This window comes from Ammospiza nelsoni, chromosome 2 (assembly GCF_027579445.1).
Source record: "Ammospiza nelsoni isolate bAmmNel1 chromosome 2, bAmmNel1.pri, whole genome shotgun sequence".
NCBI classification, from domain to species: Eukaryota; Metazoa; Chordata; class Aves; order Passeriformes; family Passerellidae; genus Ammospiza; species Ammospiza nelsoni.
Genome location: NC_080634.1, coordinates 105,414,459 through 105,430,899, shown reverse-complemented (window position 1 = coordinate 105,430,899; position 16,441 = coordinate 105,414,459). Strand labels below are relative to the sequence as shown.

The following is a 16,441-nucleotide window of genomic DNA, read 5'->3' as shown; positions in this document are numbered from 1 at the left end:
GTGGCATGCAATAAAATTTTTCTTTATGAGTGGTTTAGAAACATAAAGGACAGCTTTTGTATTGTTTGTTTTCATTAACAGTATATTGGTGGGGCAAATCAACTCTCTCCAATAAAACTAAGAAAATGTTGATATGGGTGTTGAATGAAACATCATTGCTCAGGATTAGAGTGTTTAGGGAAACAGTACACTTCTTATTCTACCTTGGAAAAGTAAAAAATGCACATATTGGTCATATCCTTCCACCTCCTTTCAAGTGGGATTTTTAAGCACAAATATTTTAGTTGCTAGATAGCAAACTCTTACAAAAATATAACTTCTGACAGCATGAGAAAATGCTGAAGAAAAATGCATTTTCTTCCAGAACAGAACTACAAGGCACCCCAGCTTCTACTGATTTTTACACTGCAAGTGAATTTAACTGAGCAAGAGCCTCAGACAATATGGGCCATCTGTGGCAATACAACCGCCACTGACCCTACTGAAGCACACACACTCTTCAAAACATCCAGTACAGGTGCACATAAAGATAGATCATATCACACCCACATTTCTTCATCCTCTAAGCCAAATTTTACTTCAAAAATCTAGTGCTTCCCATAAGGCTGGGGAGAGGATATGCCCACATGAACCTCATTACACTCAATTTCTTGCACCATGGTGGAATGAAAACCCAGACTTGATCTTCATGCTTCAGTACAAAGCTACTGTGAAATCCATATCAGAATCCAAATCAATATGGCAGCAACTAAAAAAATCCAGGAGGTAAAAGGCCAAAGATTCTTCTGCAGCAGAGATTACAGCAATGATGAATTGCTAGGGTAAATAAAAATTTAAGACTGGCTTTCTTCCCTTTGCAACAAAGGACTTGGGGTATTCTCCCACAAGATTTTTTTTTCTTTTTTAGTTATGCTCTTCTCTATATGGAAGCACTGCAGTGTTCATTAAAAAAAACCCAAAACCACACAAAACCCTCTCCCATTTTTAAAAAGCACCATAAATGAAAAATCTGTTGGAAAAACAAAACCAACAAAAACTCCATCCTCCTTCAGGGATGAAATGCTAAAGATGTCTTTTTTAATCAACCAGTTTGTGAAGATCTACAAAAAAATGAAAAGGATCACATTCTAAAGGTTCAGTGCAGTCAGCAGCTATATAGTTTTGCTGCTTATTCATCTAAGTTGACTTTCAAAAATAACACCCTAGCTCGTCAAAATATACATTTTCCATTTGCTTTTAAATTAAAATAATAATAAAAAACATTTAAAGAATTCACAATCAATAGCATGACTAAGTTTCAGGATCATCTACAGCATATAATTTAAAGGTTCAAGATGCCAATATGCAGCATGTGGCAGGCCTATATGCTCCATGCAGCATGTACATTTAGGATCATCTCAAATAATCTTGATGTTCAGATGTTAGTCTGTTTCTTCCAAATTGTGTAGAATACCCATCTGGAGAAAGTAAGCAGTTAAGGAAAAAAGGCAACACTTGTACACAGTTAAAATGCAGTTCTTTTTACTTATATTTAAATTCTGAAAACTTCTGGTAGCTCATAAAGGGCAGGGAAAACACTCAAAAGTGATATCTACCTGGATTCTCTTCTTGACTCAGCAGATCAAAGATGCCTACTCTTCAAAACACATACACATTCCATTAAGGCCTGGCACTTGTAAAGGCAAAAATAACCACTTTCTCTGAAACTGTAATCTTTAAGGGCAAGTATCTTGATATCCTTCACATTCTCTTGACTTGAAAAAATAAGGTCAAATCTGCATTTCCCAAAGAGCTGACAATAATGAGAAGCAGGAGGAGCTGGCTGGGGTCAGCACGGGGTCAGTCTGGGGGCTGCAGCAGTGAGCACTACCAGGCTTGGGGACACAGGAGGGAGGGGAATGAACACACACAACACAAGAAAGGCTGTGGCAGTATCATGTGCTTAATGTATTATGAATAAGAAGATTGTGAAAAGATGTTTCCTGTCAAGAGAGACAGCCAGAGCAGGCTTCACTCTGCAGGAACATTTCCAGGGAGATCCCACAAAAGCAGTAAACACTCAAGGCAAATGCAGATGGCAGAACCACCTTACAGCAGTTCAAAATGCCCCTCTCACACTAAGGGCTTGAAGTTTAAACTTCTAGGCTCCTTACATAACTTCCTTACCACCCACAAACTGAAGAAATTCTGAAGGATTATATTTAGGAATGGGAGATTGCTGAGAATATGCATAACCCTCTACTTGGAATATTTTTTCCAGTAACACTAACTAGTAATTATTGATGGGAATCACTCTTCCCCATTCCCCAGCCTTAAAAGTAAAGTCTGAACTGTATGTTCAAGAATAGCTCTATCAGATAATATCTAAAGATTTGGATCATGCTAATCTGTATGAAGTTAGTTTCTTATTTTAGTAAAAGAAGAAAAGAAAATAAGAAGATACAGCCTTGTCAGAACTGCCAGGCAGTATTACCTTTATCACACAATTTATCCTATATCACATACACCACTCAAAACATTAACAAAAATACAGCTTATTCATGAAAGGTGCTGATCATTTTACCAGCTATGAATTTATAGCACTTTTAGAAAATAATTCCTACAGTTAGCCTCAAAATAAAACTGCAACAGTTCGTTTACTATGAAAAAAACATTAAGTATTTACATCAGAACTGCCTTTTTGCTTGAGTACATTACCTCCAAACAATCTATGCTTGCTTGATTTATTAATACACAATCTCCAGTTTTCCTCAGTCTTTAAGGATACAATTCCATGTAGGAGGGAACACACACAGTTTCTTTTGAAAACTCCACAGGACAATAAAGCCTGCTAAGCTGTTCTTCATACAGAGTCAAGGCATCAGTCAGATTGATACAGTTTCCCTGAAGAAAAAAAAAAAATCCCAGTCACAATCAAGCAAATAAGCAGAATTTCAGATGAACATATACATTTTGACATTACTGCAAGGCTCCCACATATTTCAGAACCAGATACATGCTGTTCTTCATATTTAATATTTACAATGCAAACACTGAACAGCTTGTCTTCATTCTGCCTACAGCAAACAACAATTTGTATCCTTTCAAGACAGGGTAAGTATGGGGGGGATTATCTATATTCTCATTAGCAGAAGCAATCATTGTATGAGGGCTTCCAGTTAAAACAGACCACCATGTGTTGTTTACCTATAACATCTACTCCATTACCATTTTCTTTATAATTGCTTAAACTTATTAGTAAACAGTATTACAACATCCAGATTTTTCTCAGTTATTTAACATTGCCTAGATCTTACATGGTTTAAATGAACTTTTTTAAAACTATAGCCTATTAATTTTAAACAAATTCTTCCACAAAGCAATATGACAAAATACATTAAATTATATAGAAGTTCTCTGGCTGTGGGCTACATCATTGTCTTGAGTTTCCACATGTCATGCTTCTGAAAAATAAGATTTTCCTGCAATACTTTTTTTATCTTTGGGGTGAAACAACATCAAGGACTGAGTGAGGAATTTAAAAAAAAAGCAAACCCCAAGAAACAAACACCCCACCTCCCAAAAATCGCAAGTCCAAAAACCTCAAAAAAACCAAACATCCTCCTCCCTCCCACACACACAAAAAAAATTAAAACAAAAAACCCCACCCAACTCTCCCCTAAGCAACTCCTATTTGCCAGCAATACCTTGTCCCAGGCTAAGTATTAATAAGAAGCAGAAGTTACTGCAATATACCTGGGGTGCCCATATGGAGAAAGCTCTAATCAGAAGTCTGAATTCTCCATATCCATAACACATTTGAAGATTTAGTGGTTACAGTGAGCTCACCAGAACACCAGACTGAACAAACACCAACAACCCAAAGCAAGAAAAGTCAATTGTAAGTTCAATCAAAAAACCTTTGTCAAATTTCTTGACTACATAACCAAGTAGACAAGCAAACACTTTATAACTTTAAATCCAACAGTCTTAGGAAGAATGTGCAAATACAAGTTATTTGGACACTAATTTGAAACTAAGTGAAGTTGAATACAGTCACCACTGCATGGTCTACAAATCACTCAAGTTGTTTTTTTCCAGGTATGAGGCACTGAAAGAAGACTCATCAAAAAGAAGGGTACTGTTTCTGTGGCACAGCACAGAGAAAATATATTCTGTGATTGTGGTCAAGGTGGAGATACTGTTACAGGCCCTTGGCACACTGACACCCAAATGAATTGAATTGTGGTCTTGTACTTCCACCACTTTCTTGAGGAATCTTCAGCTCTACCTACAGGCCCCAAACATGCTAAACCAGCCATGCTATAACACTGCACATCAGCAGCAGGTTATATGATGACTGTGAATCTCTCCTGCCCACACAGTATGTGCCAGTCTGGCCACATGTGGGGCAGGATGAGATCTTCAGGAGATGTGTGTCCCCATCTTCCCCTAGTGGTTGGGTTTACTAGCATGTAGTATAAATGTCTTGTACTGTGATCTAGCACAAACCCTCCTTTCCTCTTCTCATTTCTGATCAGTAGATACAGAAGCATTAACTAGCATTTTATAGAGCTATTCTCAACATATATAAAATTCTCAGCTTTCCCACACGCTTTACCACTTCTAGTGGAGAAACGTTTGCCAAAGAAGATAAAAAGGAGAACAAAAATGAAATTTTTATGTTAACAAATACACGCAGTTCCTAAAGATCCAGCACAAGAGCCAAAGTCCCACAAAATTATAGCAAGAAATGCAAGGCACAGAAACTGTGTTAGAAAGAAGTCTAAATCAAGAGCCTCTATCTACAGAATGACAGCATCTTCCTGTTGCTCTGAATGACTTTGGGAAGTGTTTGTGTGTACACACAAGTACACAATTTTGGGGGTTTTTTTAACTGACCATTGAATGCAGCATCTCATTCACTCCTGCCATTCAATAACATGTGTAACCTGCTCCTGACTGTGAAAGAATGCAGATGGCTCAATCAGAAAACACTAGATCTAATCAAAAATCAGCTCCCTTACATTCACATCTTACTCTGTATTTTAGGACCTCTAACTTGAAATGAGGACCCCAGGCACCAAGGACTTACTTACTCAATGCTTCCCAAGTGTCTGACTGCCTTTGTTTCACACCTTGTGTTGCTCTGCTAAGACACTGCAAAGGTTTTAAATCCAGGAGCAGGGGCGTTATGCAAGACTTGTTTTACTGTGCAGCTTAATTTTGGTGCTCCCAGATTTTTTTAAATGGCCTTAAAATTATTACATGCACACAGATGCAGCTGAAAATTAATTTTCACAAAGCAAGGAACTAAGATGCATTTGAACAAGTACTATCTGTGCTCTATACATCATACAACAGGCAGAGGCTAAAACAAGCAGAGGTGACATTTGAAATCAGTATTTCTAAACAGCTCCATTTACATTGATTTTTCCATGTAACAACATCAAATGGTAAATAGAACCAAACTGTAAAATGTACATTCTGACTTTGGGATTTATACTATTTTTCCTACTTTTTATTGGTAGGATTTTTTCACAGCATATTTAAAACATTTCTATTTCCAGAGGAAGTGAAAAGAGAATTCATTCCACTCATCTTCCTCTGAATTTTTTGCATCCTGTTCAATTTTGTTTAGGATTGTGCTCAAGTCTCCACAAGTAGAAAAGAAAACTTCAACTTAAAAAAATGCTAACACAGCATCTTGAAAATGGTCTCAGCCACATGATGTGATTCTTGGGGCTCTCCTGTACAGGGCCAGGAGTTGGACTTGGATGATTGTTGTGGGCCCCTTCCACAGCACAAAATCCTATGACTCCACTCTATTCTATCACTCCCTAATCTTTTAAAAATCATATTTGGGAAAGCACTCCTTCAAAAGAACTCGCATAAAACATGTTTGATTATCATCTTGGTCATATTGCACAAACAAACCAGTACTTTTTTATTTGGTAAAGGAAAATGACTTGCTGTATATAGAAATTTCCTAATAAAAATTTGGGTTTCTAAACCCAAATGTTTGGGTATCAGAAAAGAAACGAGACTTGTCAAAAGTAGAAGACTAACACAAACTGAGCACAATGAACAGACTGCTGCAGCACTTGTTTAGTAACCTGTTATTATCCAGGGGATTGTGGTGGGTTTTTTTGGTTCAGCTGCCCTTCACCAAACATATTATTTTGTTTCAACATCAGACTGAATGCAAAAGAAAACTAAAAAACAACCTGTGTGTGTAATTTGAGTCACAAATAGGAGCACTGCTAGGTAATTTACAGAGCACACCACTATTACGTAGGAACTTGAACAGGATACACAATGATAGAAGAGTATACAGTTTCCCAGACTGTCCTTCAGCATTTCATCATTTCTCCCTTCTTCAGCAAGAGACAAATCTCTGCAGACACCATGGAAAACAAATTACAGATACAACGAACATGCCAAAAAACAATTTTTACTTTTTAAACCCACAACTCTCCAATCTCCAAATAAAGATCTTGCCTAAAGCTTCAGACAACTCACCTGGCTCTTTTATCAACATTTTTCTTCTGGACAAACATTACAGGATTTTGCAGTTCTGCATAGTTATTTTTTTTAACTATCTGGCTTTACTCAACACAAAGTTAAGCCCTCCAAAAATCAAATCTATGAAACTTAAGGCTTATTTCAATAAGCTTATTGAAAAAAATCAGTATTATGAACACCTTTCTTTAAAACATGACCAGCTTTATTAACCAAGACTACAGAGTTAGTAACAATGTCAATCACACTTAGATGTTCCAGTATCACCAAAATGCCACAGGGAACCAAGCCCAGAATGCAACACTGTTCACTTTAACTCCCACTGCCTAATGAAGAGCCATGTAGTAGAGCAATGCATTCTTTGTTCTGCACAGACACCATATAACTGAAACAATAGCTAATACTGAAGGTTGTTTAACAAGGTTTAAAGCAGATGACTCACCAATTACACGTTTTCAAAAGCAAAATCACTTCCTTTTATTTTTCCCACAGGGTTCAGCCAATTTTTCAATATATACAAAAGCCTTTACCAAACTCCTCTCCCCAGACCCCCTCACTTAATCTCTGTTCCATGCCAAACAATTTGGTAAGAACTAGGAAGGTAAGAACTAGGAGAATTATAAATTTTTTTTACCCTTAAAATGCATCTTTCTGACACAAAAGTACTTGAGGCAGTTTTAACTTTGCGATTAAGATTTGTTAATCTCTAAAACCTTCCTTAGACAGCTCCTGAGCTGTTTCACAGCCTTTGCATCCTTAGTCTGCTCAGTGCTTGCACCCACTTCAACAGCTCATGCCCATCTCCCAATATGCATTTTTCTGGGCTCTCACAAGGCATAAATTCTGTAGGTGCAAGCAATAATTTTAGGTTACTACAGGACAATGCACAACAAATTTAAATAACAAATACAGTTCTGGACAGACAAAAAACATTGCTTAAACTAAGCAGCAAAAAAAGAATTGTTTCAATTAACCCTGTAAGTTCCATTTAACTCTGCCCATCTATAAAGTGGATGTGTCCGTCAACTGGTTACATGTTGAACTTAGGCCACTATGCTTCTTCCAATCCTCAAAAAGCAAACTAGTGAGTTGAAAGCAGGTGAAAGGGCCCCTTTTCCTTACTTGCCCATTTCTTACATGTCTTACCCCTTATGTCATTGTCATGGGCCACCTTTGTCTGTGACTGTATGCCACAGAAGTTTAATTTTTATGTTTAGCATGGGTTTCTATTTTTATTTATTATGATGTGCCAGAATTGGACACGGCCATGGTTGGGTTTTATCCTTCCTCACTTCAGAGTGACTAATGAGCAGTAAGACAGAGAGCATGAAACACCTAGCACCAAAGCTAGGCTTAGGTTTTGGGGGGCAGGGAGGGCTGTTAAGGAAATAATGGAGGCAAACCCAACTGTAAGTACCTCCACTGGCTAAACTCTCAATAACATACAGAAATGAAAATGTCTGTTAATTCAAGTCTCTCAAACTACCAAGAAATCAGAGGCTCACATAGGGACATACAGCCATTCCTCCAGCCTCCTTTCATGGCTCAGTCATGGAGAATCCTCTTCCCTCAATGGAAATGCTAATTAGAAAGCCCACACAGCAGCCAAAAAAAGGAGTCTAACTATGGAGCAACATGATGATTGTCTGGACATTTAGAGAGTGGCCGGGAAGAGAGAGCTGAGTGAAGGGCCACATGTTGGTGTGGGAGACACATGATGCCTTCAGTGGGTCAGTGCTGTTTACTGGAACCTGGGAGTGGTCTGTGGTTCTATTCTGCCTGGGCTGAGTGACCCCAACCAGGAAGTCACAAATTCCTGTTCAGACGTATTTTTAAAGGTTCTACTACATAAACAGGCTGAAAATTACAGCCTTCTCAACCTCAAAAGATTAGATCAACAGAACAAAAACTTAGCACAGAAAAAGGCATTTTCTTAGCTACACATAATCCACTGACACTCAAAGACAACCTTACAACCAGTCTCTGAATCTGGCTTCACAGCTCTTGGGACAATCCTCACATGGTACTGTGAATGCACAAGTGATGGCTCAGAAAAACAAAAGCCAAAGCTACGTATCATTCTGATATCTACAAGTATATATACTCACTTGAATTGAATCACCTGGACCATATAAAAATCATACTTTTAGAAAGTCTAATACTGTAAAAACACCTAAAGTGTCTGAAAACAAGTTGCCAGAAAGGTATATTAGAGATGAAAGTGGACCTCAGGATACATCAAGGTCTTACAACCTTATCAATTCCCATTTCTCTCCACTGTGATGGCTGGGAGCCTGGACCTCTGTCTCTCCTTGGAGAACATAAGACCAAGCACCTCACAGACATGGCATCATATCATATCATTAAACACTTCAAAGCACCAGTTTCAGAAGAAGAATGGAAATAAGAGCATACCATATGACCATTGAACCTCAGAGCGGTGGGATTATGTTTAACAGCAAGTTTTCACAAACAAGCTTCAAGTCGCAAACCTACAGACAAGTTTGCAAGTTCTGCAGGCTAAGGGCCCTACAGCTCATGTCTCTCCGTGCAGATCCTGTGTAGGCTGCATCACTCAGTATGGATGATGCAGCTAGAAAAGCAAGGGTGTGTAAAGCACAGCTGCTACTCATACAAGTTTTTGTTCTAAGCTGTGATTACTATTTGCACAGAGAAAATAGAGGCATTTTTCCCCAAACACACTCAGACACAAACTTAAAGCAGCAGAGAATGGCATCCACTAACTGCCCTTTTATATCTTTTCAGAGATGAAAAAAAGGAAGAAGTCCCTCCTGCATCTTAAAATTGGCCACATAAGTTCTTGTATCCCCTAGGAATACAAATAAATAGTCTGAAAAACCTTCCACAGGCAGAATCTCTATAAATGTTCATGAACTGCCAGGCAATACTGGTTACCTGCCTCCACCTAGTGGTGACAGGACATCCTGCAGCAGCCTTTGGAGACTGCTTCGAGGATCAGCACGGAAGGAATCCCGAGGGAACCACCAGGTGTGTTAAGAGCAGCATGCCAGAAATAATTCTTTTTATAATCTCAGATAAATTATATCCATCTGGAGTTAGACAGCACTAGATCCTGCTTGCTGACAATTCACGTGCAGATCAGAACATTTCCTAAAACTTGTGCAGAGCTCAATGAAGAGGTGACAAGCATTTCCCTTTATTTTTCCCAGCAGTGGCATTTAGACAGACAGCAATACATTATGAGAAAGGAAGGCATTCTGTGAACACAACTCCACTTTCAGGTAAAGCATTTCTTTGGCATTGATATAAATGACAACCTACTAGATGCACATGATTCTGTTCAGGGTGTAAGGGGACAGACTACAAAGGACAGAAATTTTCAATGTTAGTAAACAATGTCAAGGCAGAAGAGACAACTGTAATTGCTGGCTAGTGGTCACCAGGACAACGATTCTTTTGCTGCATTTTTCCTATGGCATTTCCTCACCACAGCAAAGATGATCTCTGACAAGTGGACATTCCCTCAGTCCCTTTCCTTGATGAAATTTAATGTTTTTTGATTTAGAGAACCAAAATGCAAAGAAGGGGCTGGGGGACACTAGAGTCCTGCACTTTGAAAACACAACAAACAACATGTGCTTGAAAGGCACATGATTTCTTCAGCAAGGCCTGCTATGTAACATAAGCATCCTGGAAGCAGAGAGCTGGAGCAAAATTAACTTAAATTCCCAATTCCACAGAGATAAAACCACTGGCATTTAATAGCAAACACAACAGAACATTCAAATTCCTTTATGAGTTCCCAGTGTGTGACTAAGCTGCCAAAGTTGGTAGTGGTCATGCTTGACCTTCTGTCTATAGTTAAACCAATCCTCCAAGTAGCCAGCTTCAGTTAGTCCAATTGCATTAAAATGTAAGTAATTTGAACAAAGTTATACACAGTTAATTTTATTTTAAGCACCCAATAATCTGTTCATCCTATGGCCAGACTGTTGAGTTGTCTGAGGGTGTGGAGGGCTCACCCTGTCTGGGTGCCAGGTGCCCACAAAAAACACCCTGGCATTTCCCTGCTCAGCTGGAAAGAGGAGAGAAAATACAGAAAGGCTCAAGGGCTGAGATAAGGCTGGGGAGAGAACACTCACCAGTTACTGTCACAGGCAAAGAGACTCAACTTGGGTAATAAACTCCATTTTCTCATCAAATCAGAGTGGAATAATAAGAAATAAACTGAAATTTTAACAGTGCCTTCCCCTACCTCCCTTTTCTCCCCAGAGTGAACTTTATTCACAAATTCTCTACTTCCTCCCCACTGCACTGATGGAGGATGGGGAATGGGGATTGTGCTCAGTTTATCCCATGTTATTTCTGCTGCTCCTTCCCCTCACACTCTGCTCTGCTCCAGTGTGGGGTCTCTCCCTATGAGAGACCTCCATGAACTCCTCCAACATGAGTCCTTCCATGGGCTGCAGTTTTCCATTGTTCCAGCAGGGTCCCCTGGAGGGACACAGGTTCTGCCAGGAAGCCTGGTCTAGTGTGGGCTTCCCAGAGGGTCACAGCCTCCCTCAGGTATCCACAAGCTCCACCATGGGGCCCTCCAGGGGCTGCAGCTGGGTCTCTGCTCCCCTGCGGAGCCTCATGGGCTGCAGGAGCACAGCCTGCTACACCATGGTGTTCATCATGGGCTGCAGGGGAATTTCTGCACTGGCACCTGAGCATCTCCTGCCCCTCCTTAGGGGACCTTAGAGTCTGCAGAGCTGTTTCTCTCCCATGTCCTCACTTCCCTCTCTGGCTGTTGTGCAGCAACTTTTGGCCCTTCAAAAATCTTATCCCAGAGGCCCTACCACAGTAACTGTTGGGCTCAGCCCTGGTCAGGAACAGGTCCACCCTGGAGCCAGCTGGCAGTGCCTCTGTTGGACATAGGGAGTTCTTCCCACTCCCCCCACTACCAAAACCTGGCCATATAAACACAATAGAGAGGGTTATTCTATTTTTACAGAGGACTATTTTGCTTTTTCAGGCCCAACTGGGAAGTGGCTCCAAGGACCATCAAATGGGCTGAGTAGTCTATCAATAGCTGTATCAAAAGCTCTGACAGCTGTCTGTCCCAGTATTAACTGTCCTTTTTTCAACATCATCAGCAAGACTAAATTGCTAGAGAACACTGCTTCTACACTCCAGCCCTTGCACTGGATACCCATTAGCCCTAAGTTCAATTTTAAGCCACATCAATTTTAATATTGTTTCTTTCCCAACCTGCCATGTACCACCTTGTTGCTTTGGGATCACAAAATATAACACTGCATCATTTCACAACAGCTAAAGCCCACCAGGGCTGGTTCAGGATTGCTGTCCTTTCCTTCTTTCTGTGCAATCACTTGCTGGAGAGCTGATTTATCTCCTCCCATGAGGACAAATGAAGCAGAAGGGGCTGCTGGTTCCAGCTGACACAGAACAACCCCCTGCCCTCTGGCTGCAGCACAGCCATCATTTCAGCTTTCAGCACAAGCTTCTTTTTAAGAGTCCTTATGTAAAGTCCAACAAAACCTGTTCCCCGATATACATTTACCTACATTCCAACAAGGTGAGCTAGTATCACTGTGTATGCTACAAGGACAGCAACTGTAAGACAACAACTTGCTGTTTCCTAAACATTTAGTGTCCTTTTGATAGCAAAATCTGCCACAAATATTTCCACAATCAACAGGACTGCAATGCTGTTAAAATTTAAAGTGTGGAAAAACCACATTAATCATATTTTTTGTTTCAATCACAAGATAATTTCTCTTGCCCATACAACTACAGCATTTTAAAACAGAGCAGCATACTAGAATTGCCAGAAACCTCATCCCCCATGTTTTCCTTTTCTTTATAAACCTGCGCAATTTTACAGTAAACCAATTTCTATATACTTCAGAGCTTAAGGATATTGTTCTAAAATACAGAACTTAGATTCTCCACACATCAGAAGACTAGTTTATGAGCATGACAAAAGAAATACAACTTCAGAGACTGAGACTTCACCGAACCATCTGCTGGCTCCTGTCACATTCTTGTACAATTGCACACAACTTTGTGGCATTTCAAATTCAGGATTACCTGAAGTATTATCTGCTGAAAGCTATACCACAATTCTGTTACGTATGAGATGACTATAACAATTTTCTCATCCCACTGCACCTATGTCACTCTCACACTTTAATGAATGACAAATTTCTGTGTTTTACACTCTACAATTAGCTTAAAAACCATGTATCTCTTTATTAAGTACATCTGTTCTGCTTTTCCAGAGTTGTTTAGCTGCAATATTCTGCAGTGTGCCTTTCTGAGTCTTCAAATTATGCTATTGAACTCCAGACAAAAGCACCATACATTCAGCTGAAATAATGAAAAAAGACAAGTCAGTTAGCAAATCCTAACTTTCAGGAAAAATGTCTGATAGGTCATTAAAGAGAGAAAACCAGCTTGAAGTAGATTTTTAGTTAGTTTTATCTTTTTTTTAATGAAAATATGCAAATTGCAATAGATATAAAGCAGTACTTTATTACAGCCAAGTATCATACCTGTGTGAAGTATTTTCCATCTTGCTTCAGGACTTTCATTGAGAGGTCAAGAATCAACCGCAGAAATTCCCATGTGGAATCTGCATATGGGCAACGATTGAAAAACAGAACAGCACATTATTGGCTTGTTTACTTATTACATATTCAAGACTTGGACAGTTAAAAAAAAAATGAAGCCTGGATTAAAAAAAAACAAACACAAACCATACACAATGGCAATGATGGCAGGAGTATTGTTTTTCTTCCCAGGAGTTCTCCTGAAGTTTTCAATAAATTATGCAGTGAGGAAAATTCACTGGAGTACGAACTGCAAATACTTCTCAAGAGCTACATGAGTTCATATTATTCTGGAATAAGAGACTGAAAAGAGTGCTAGGCACTTGCTAGTCTTTTCTAATATTCAAAAAAAAAAGCTGTCTTTTTTTCTCAGATCTGCTATTTAAATTGAAAAAAATAAAAGCATTTATGCTGCAGACTTATGCAGCAGAAGGACAGAAATGTGAAAATTCTCAGAAGCAAATAAATTAGAAGACTTACCTTCCTCTGGAGATGTGGAGATTGGAACAGCTGTCAGATCATTAATTACATAATCAAACATTCTTCCTTCTTTGGCATACCTCTTCAGTACAGGAATACAGTCTTCAATTAGAACCTGTAAGAATGAAATATTGTTGCTAGTCCTAAAAATATCCTAAAATGACCAGGTAAAAGGAACAAATGTGGATTCACAGAAATAAGAAAAAAATTACAAAATTAAATACATGTTGAATTCTAGGCTCCACTTTCAACTTTTTACATCATATAGAAAGGAGAAACTTCGTAGTAAGTATGGCAATGAAAACAGAGGCATTCCAGGACTGAAGTTCCTAGATCTGTGACCACTGCTCTTTCTACCAAATGCTGACAACAGTCACCAGTTCCTACATGCAAGTTAAGTAAGATATTTGTATGAAGGGCCACTGATTTCCATGGAATAGCATGTGACTTCTGTTATTTTTTAGTGTGTTTTTATTAGCTAACTCCTGTAAGTTAATAGCTGTGACAACATCTAAGGGCCAGTAATGAAAACAAAAGCATGTCAGATTACACCTGGGCTCATTTGTAAGTGCTGTCAGATGCAGCACAAAGAACTCAGCTGCAGGGATGCATGACATCTATTGGGGTTTTTATCTTAATATAATAGCAGTGTAATACTAAGGGATTTTGCCTGCAAATTAAAAATAATTCTTAAATGTGTATTACAAATTCAGCTATTTTCATCAGTACAGAACAGCTAAGAAACGCATTCTTCTCTCTTTTTAACTGTTTAAGCAATGATGTTAAACACAACATTCTACTGCTATCTCTTCTTTATTTCCAAGTTATAGCAAACATTCTCCTATTTCATATTCCTTAAAAGCTACATATGCAATTCATTTTAGAAGACTTAAAGCAGAATTAAAATACTTCCAACATAAACTCCAGTTATTAAAATATGCAAGTGTCATGCAAAAGGAAAAAAAGCTTCTCTAACTTAAATCAGCAGACTTGCCCCCAAAACTTTGCCATAGCAGTCCTTCTAGACTAGGTCAATGTGTATTTGAAATATGAGTTGCAATGAAAGAAGAACAGAACATTACCTGGTAGCAATCTCCCTTCAGATTGTCTAAGATATCTCCGCACGTTTTCCGCATGTGTTTTTTACACCCGTCAATCACCATTTGGTCAATGTTTGAAATTTGTCAAGGCATCATAAATTCCAGAAATAATAGAGGTAAGAGTTTCTACCTCTTCAGAAACAAGTTCACAAAGAGGCATTCACAAAGAAATAATTAGATGTGTCTGTTGGTATATATCCTGCAATAATCAACCTTAGTTACCAGTACATAGATTTTGTACTGGTACACAGACTATGTACTCGTACATACAAATCTATACTGCAGAAATCAGATGATCACAAAGTGCTTCTTTTTAGTTTTAACCAGTATTTTTGATAGCTTAGGTTATCATTACTATGAAAGCCTGAAATGTGAATTGTAAGACTACCAAAAACTCCATAAAGTTAACCTAGGTTAAGATTTTAACCTATATTTTATAACAATTATTTTTAGTCTCAGCAAATAGATCTCATATGGCTAACAATGGTTCATGTTACAAACTATACCAATTACAGAATGTTGAAAACTTGATTTGTATTGGTGTTTTTAGAACAGGGTTGGTCAATTCATCAATACAGTTCATCAAGTCCTGACACTTCTATTGATTAAGTTTTTTTGCTTCTAGGAATTATTTTTTTAGAACAGGGTTGGTCAATTCATCAATACAGTTCATCAAGTCCTGACACTTCTATTGATTAAGTTTTTTTGCTTCTAGGAATTATTTTTTTATAGCTTTCTTTAGGAAAACAGGCAAACTCAAGAAGGCAGAAGTGAGCCCAAACTTGACAGACCCGTCTTCTGTTATTAGAGGAAGCATCAGTCTGATGGCAAAGGCATTCCTTTCCAGCCTTATGCAAACTACTACTGAGAGTTATGGTATGGATTTGGAACCTGAAAGCAGGTGTTGCATAATGATGCACAAATGTGTAGTCACTGGCTCTCTCTAAGTTGACAAAAAGGGTCTGAAGTGAAATCTATCTCCTCATCCAAATCAGGTAACTATGCTCAGTGTTAAGGTATCAGCAGAAAGCTCAAGTTGATATGAATGAGGGACCATTTGTCAAAGGATATCTCTACCATAGTAACCATCTTTGGCTTCAGTTTGACTATCTCATAGAGTATACCTCCATCACCACCTCCTAGGATTAGCACTTCTTTCCCAGTGTAATCTTCCTTTCCACTGCCCATTATGGCTTGAGTATATGCCAGGTCACTCTCTGCCAGATCTGAAAGAATTGGACAGCAATATTAAATCTTCAGTAGTTCTCATTAACTGGTATTAATCCAGAGGTGATACAATACAGACCAAAGCAAGAACATCTACAGAAACAACCTGGCTCTCAGAGACAGTCCAAGTAATGAGAATCCCACACAGGATTTCTCCAGTTCTCCCCATGAGCCCAACAATGGCCACCTCAGCATTGAGAAGTACTGTGTGTGTGCCAAAAGAAAAAGTAGCAGAGCAAAACCATCAGTCTTTGTAACTTGCTGCTCACTTCATACCTCAGTGGGTTTTTATCTCAGGCTCATCCTGCAAGAGATAGATCTGGAAATTTCTGAAAATGCATTGTGGACCCCAGCTAAAAAGAGCAACCTAGATGCACACCAGTGGATCCCTGCACAGAAACAAACGTGACCATCAACACTCAGGTGCTGAAGGGCCCTGCAGCTAGTCTGCTGCCAGCAGTGGCTTCAAAGCAGGCAGTAACACTCCCAAGCTGCAGCAACAAGAGCCAAGATCCACACCAGCAGGGCCAAGCT

The 16,441-nt window shown here is 38.9% G+C and overlaps 1 protein-coding gene across 1 annotated transcript in view; it reads right to left on the bottom strand.

The window, feature by feature from the left end:
• Window positions 1-1,047: 1,047 nt before the first annotated feature.
• The window catches only part of SMS (spermine synthase), a 41,214-nt gene continuing 25,820 nt past the window's right edge, over window positions 1,048-16,441 (bottom strand). Inside the window, exons 6-11 of the mRNA XM_059494014.1 lie at window positions 15,752-15,906; window positions 14,663-14,752; window positions 13,581-13,695; window positions 13,044-13,123; window positions 2,768-2,883; window positions 1,048-1,457 (exon numbers count right to left, since the gene is read on the bottom strand). Of these exons, the coding sequence (XP_059349997.1) occupies window positions 1,415-1,457; window positions 2,768-2,883; window positions 13,044-13,123; window positions 13,581-13,695; window positions 14,663-14,752; window positions 15,752-15,906 (599 nt within the window). The 3' untranslated portion in view covers window positions 1,048-1,414. The remainder of the gene's footprint in view (window positions 1,458-2,767; window positions 2,884-13,043; window positions 13,124-13,580; window positions 13,696-14,662; window positions 14,753-15,751; window positions 15,907-16,441) is intronic.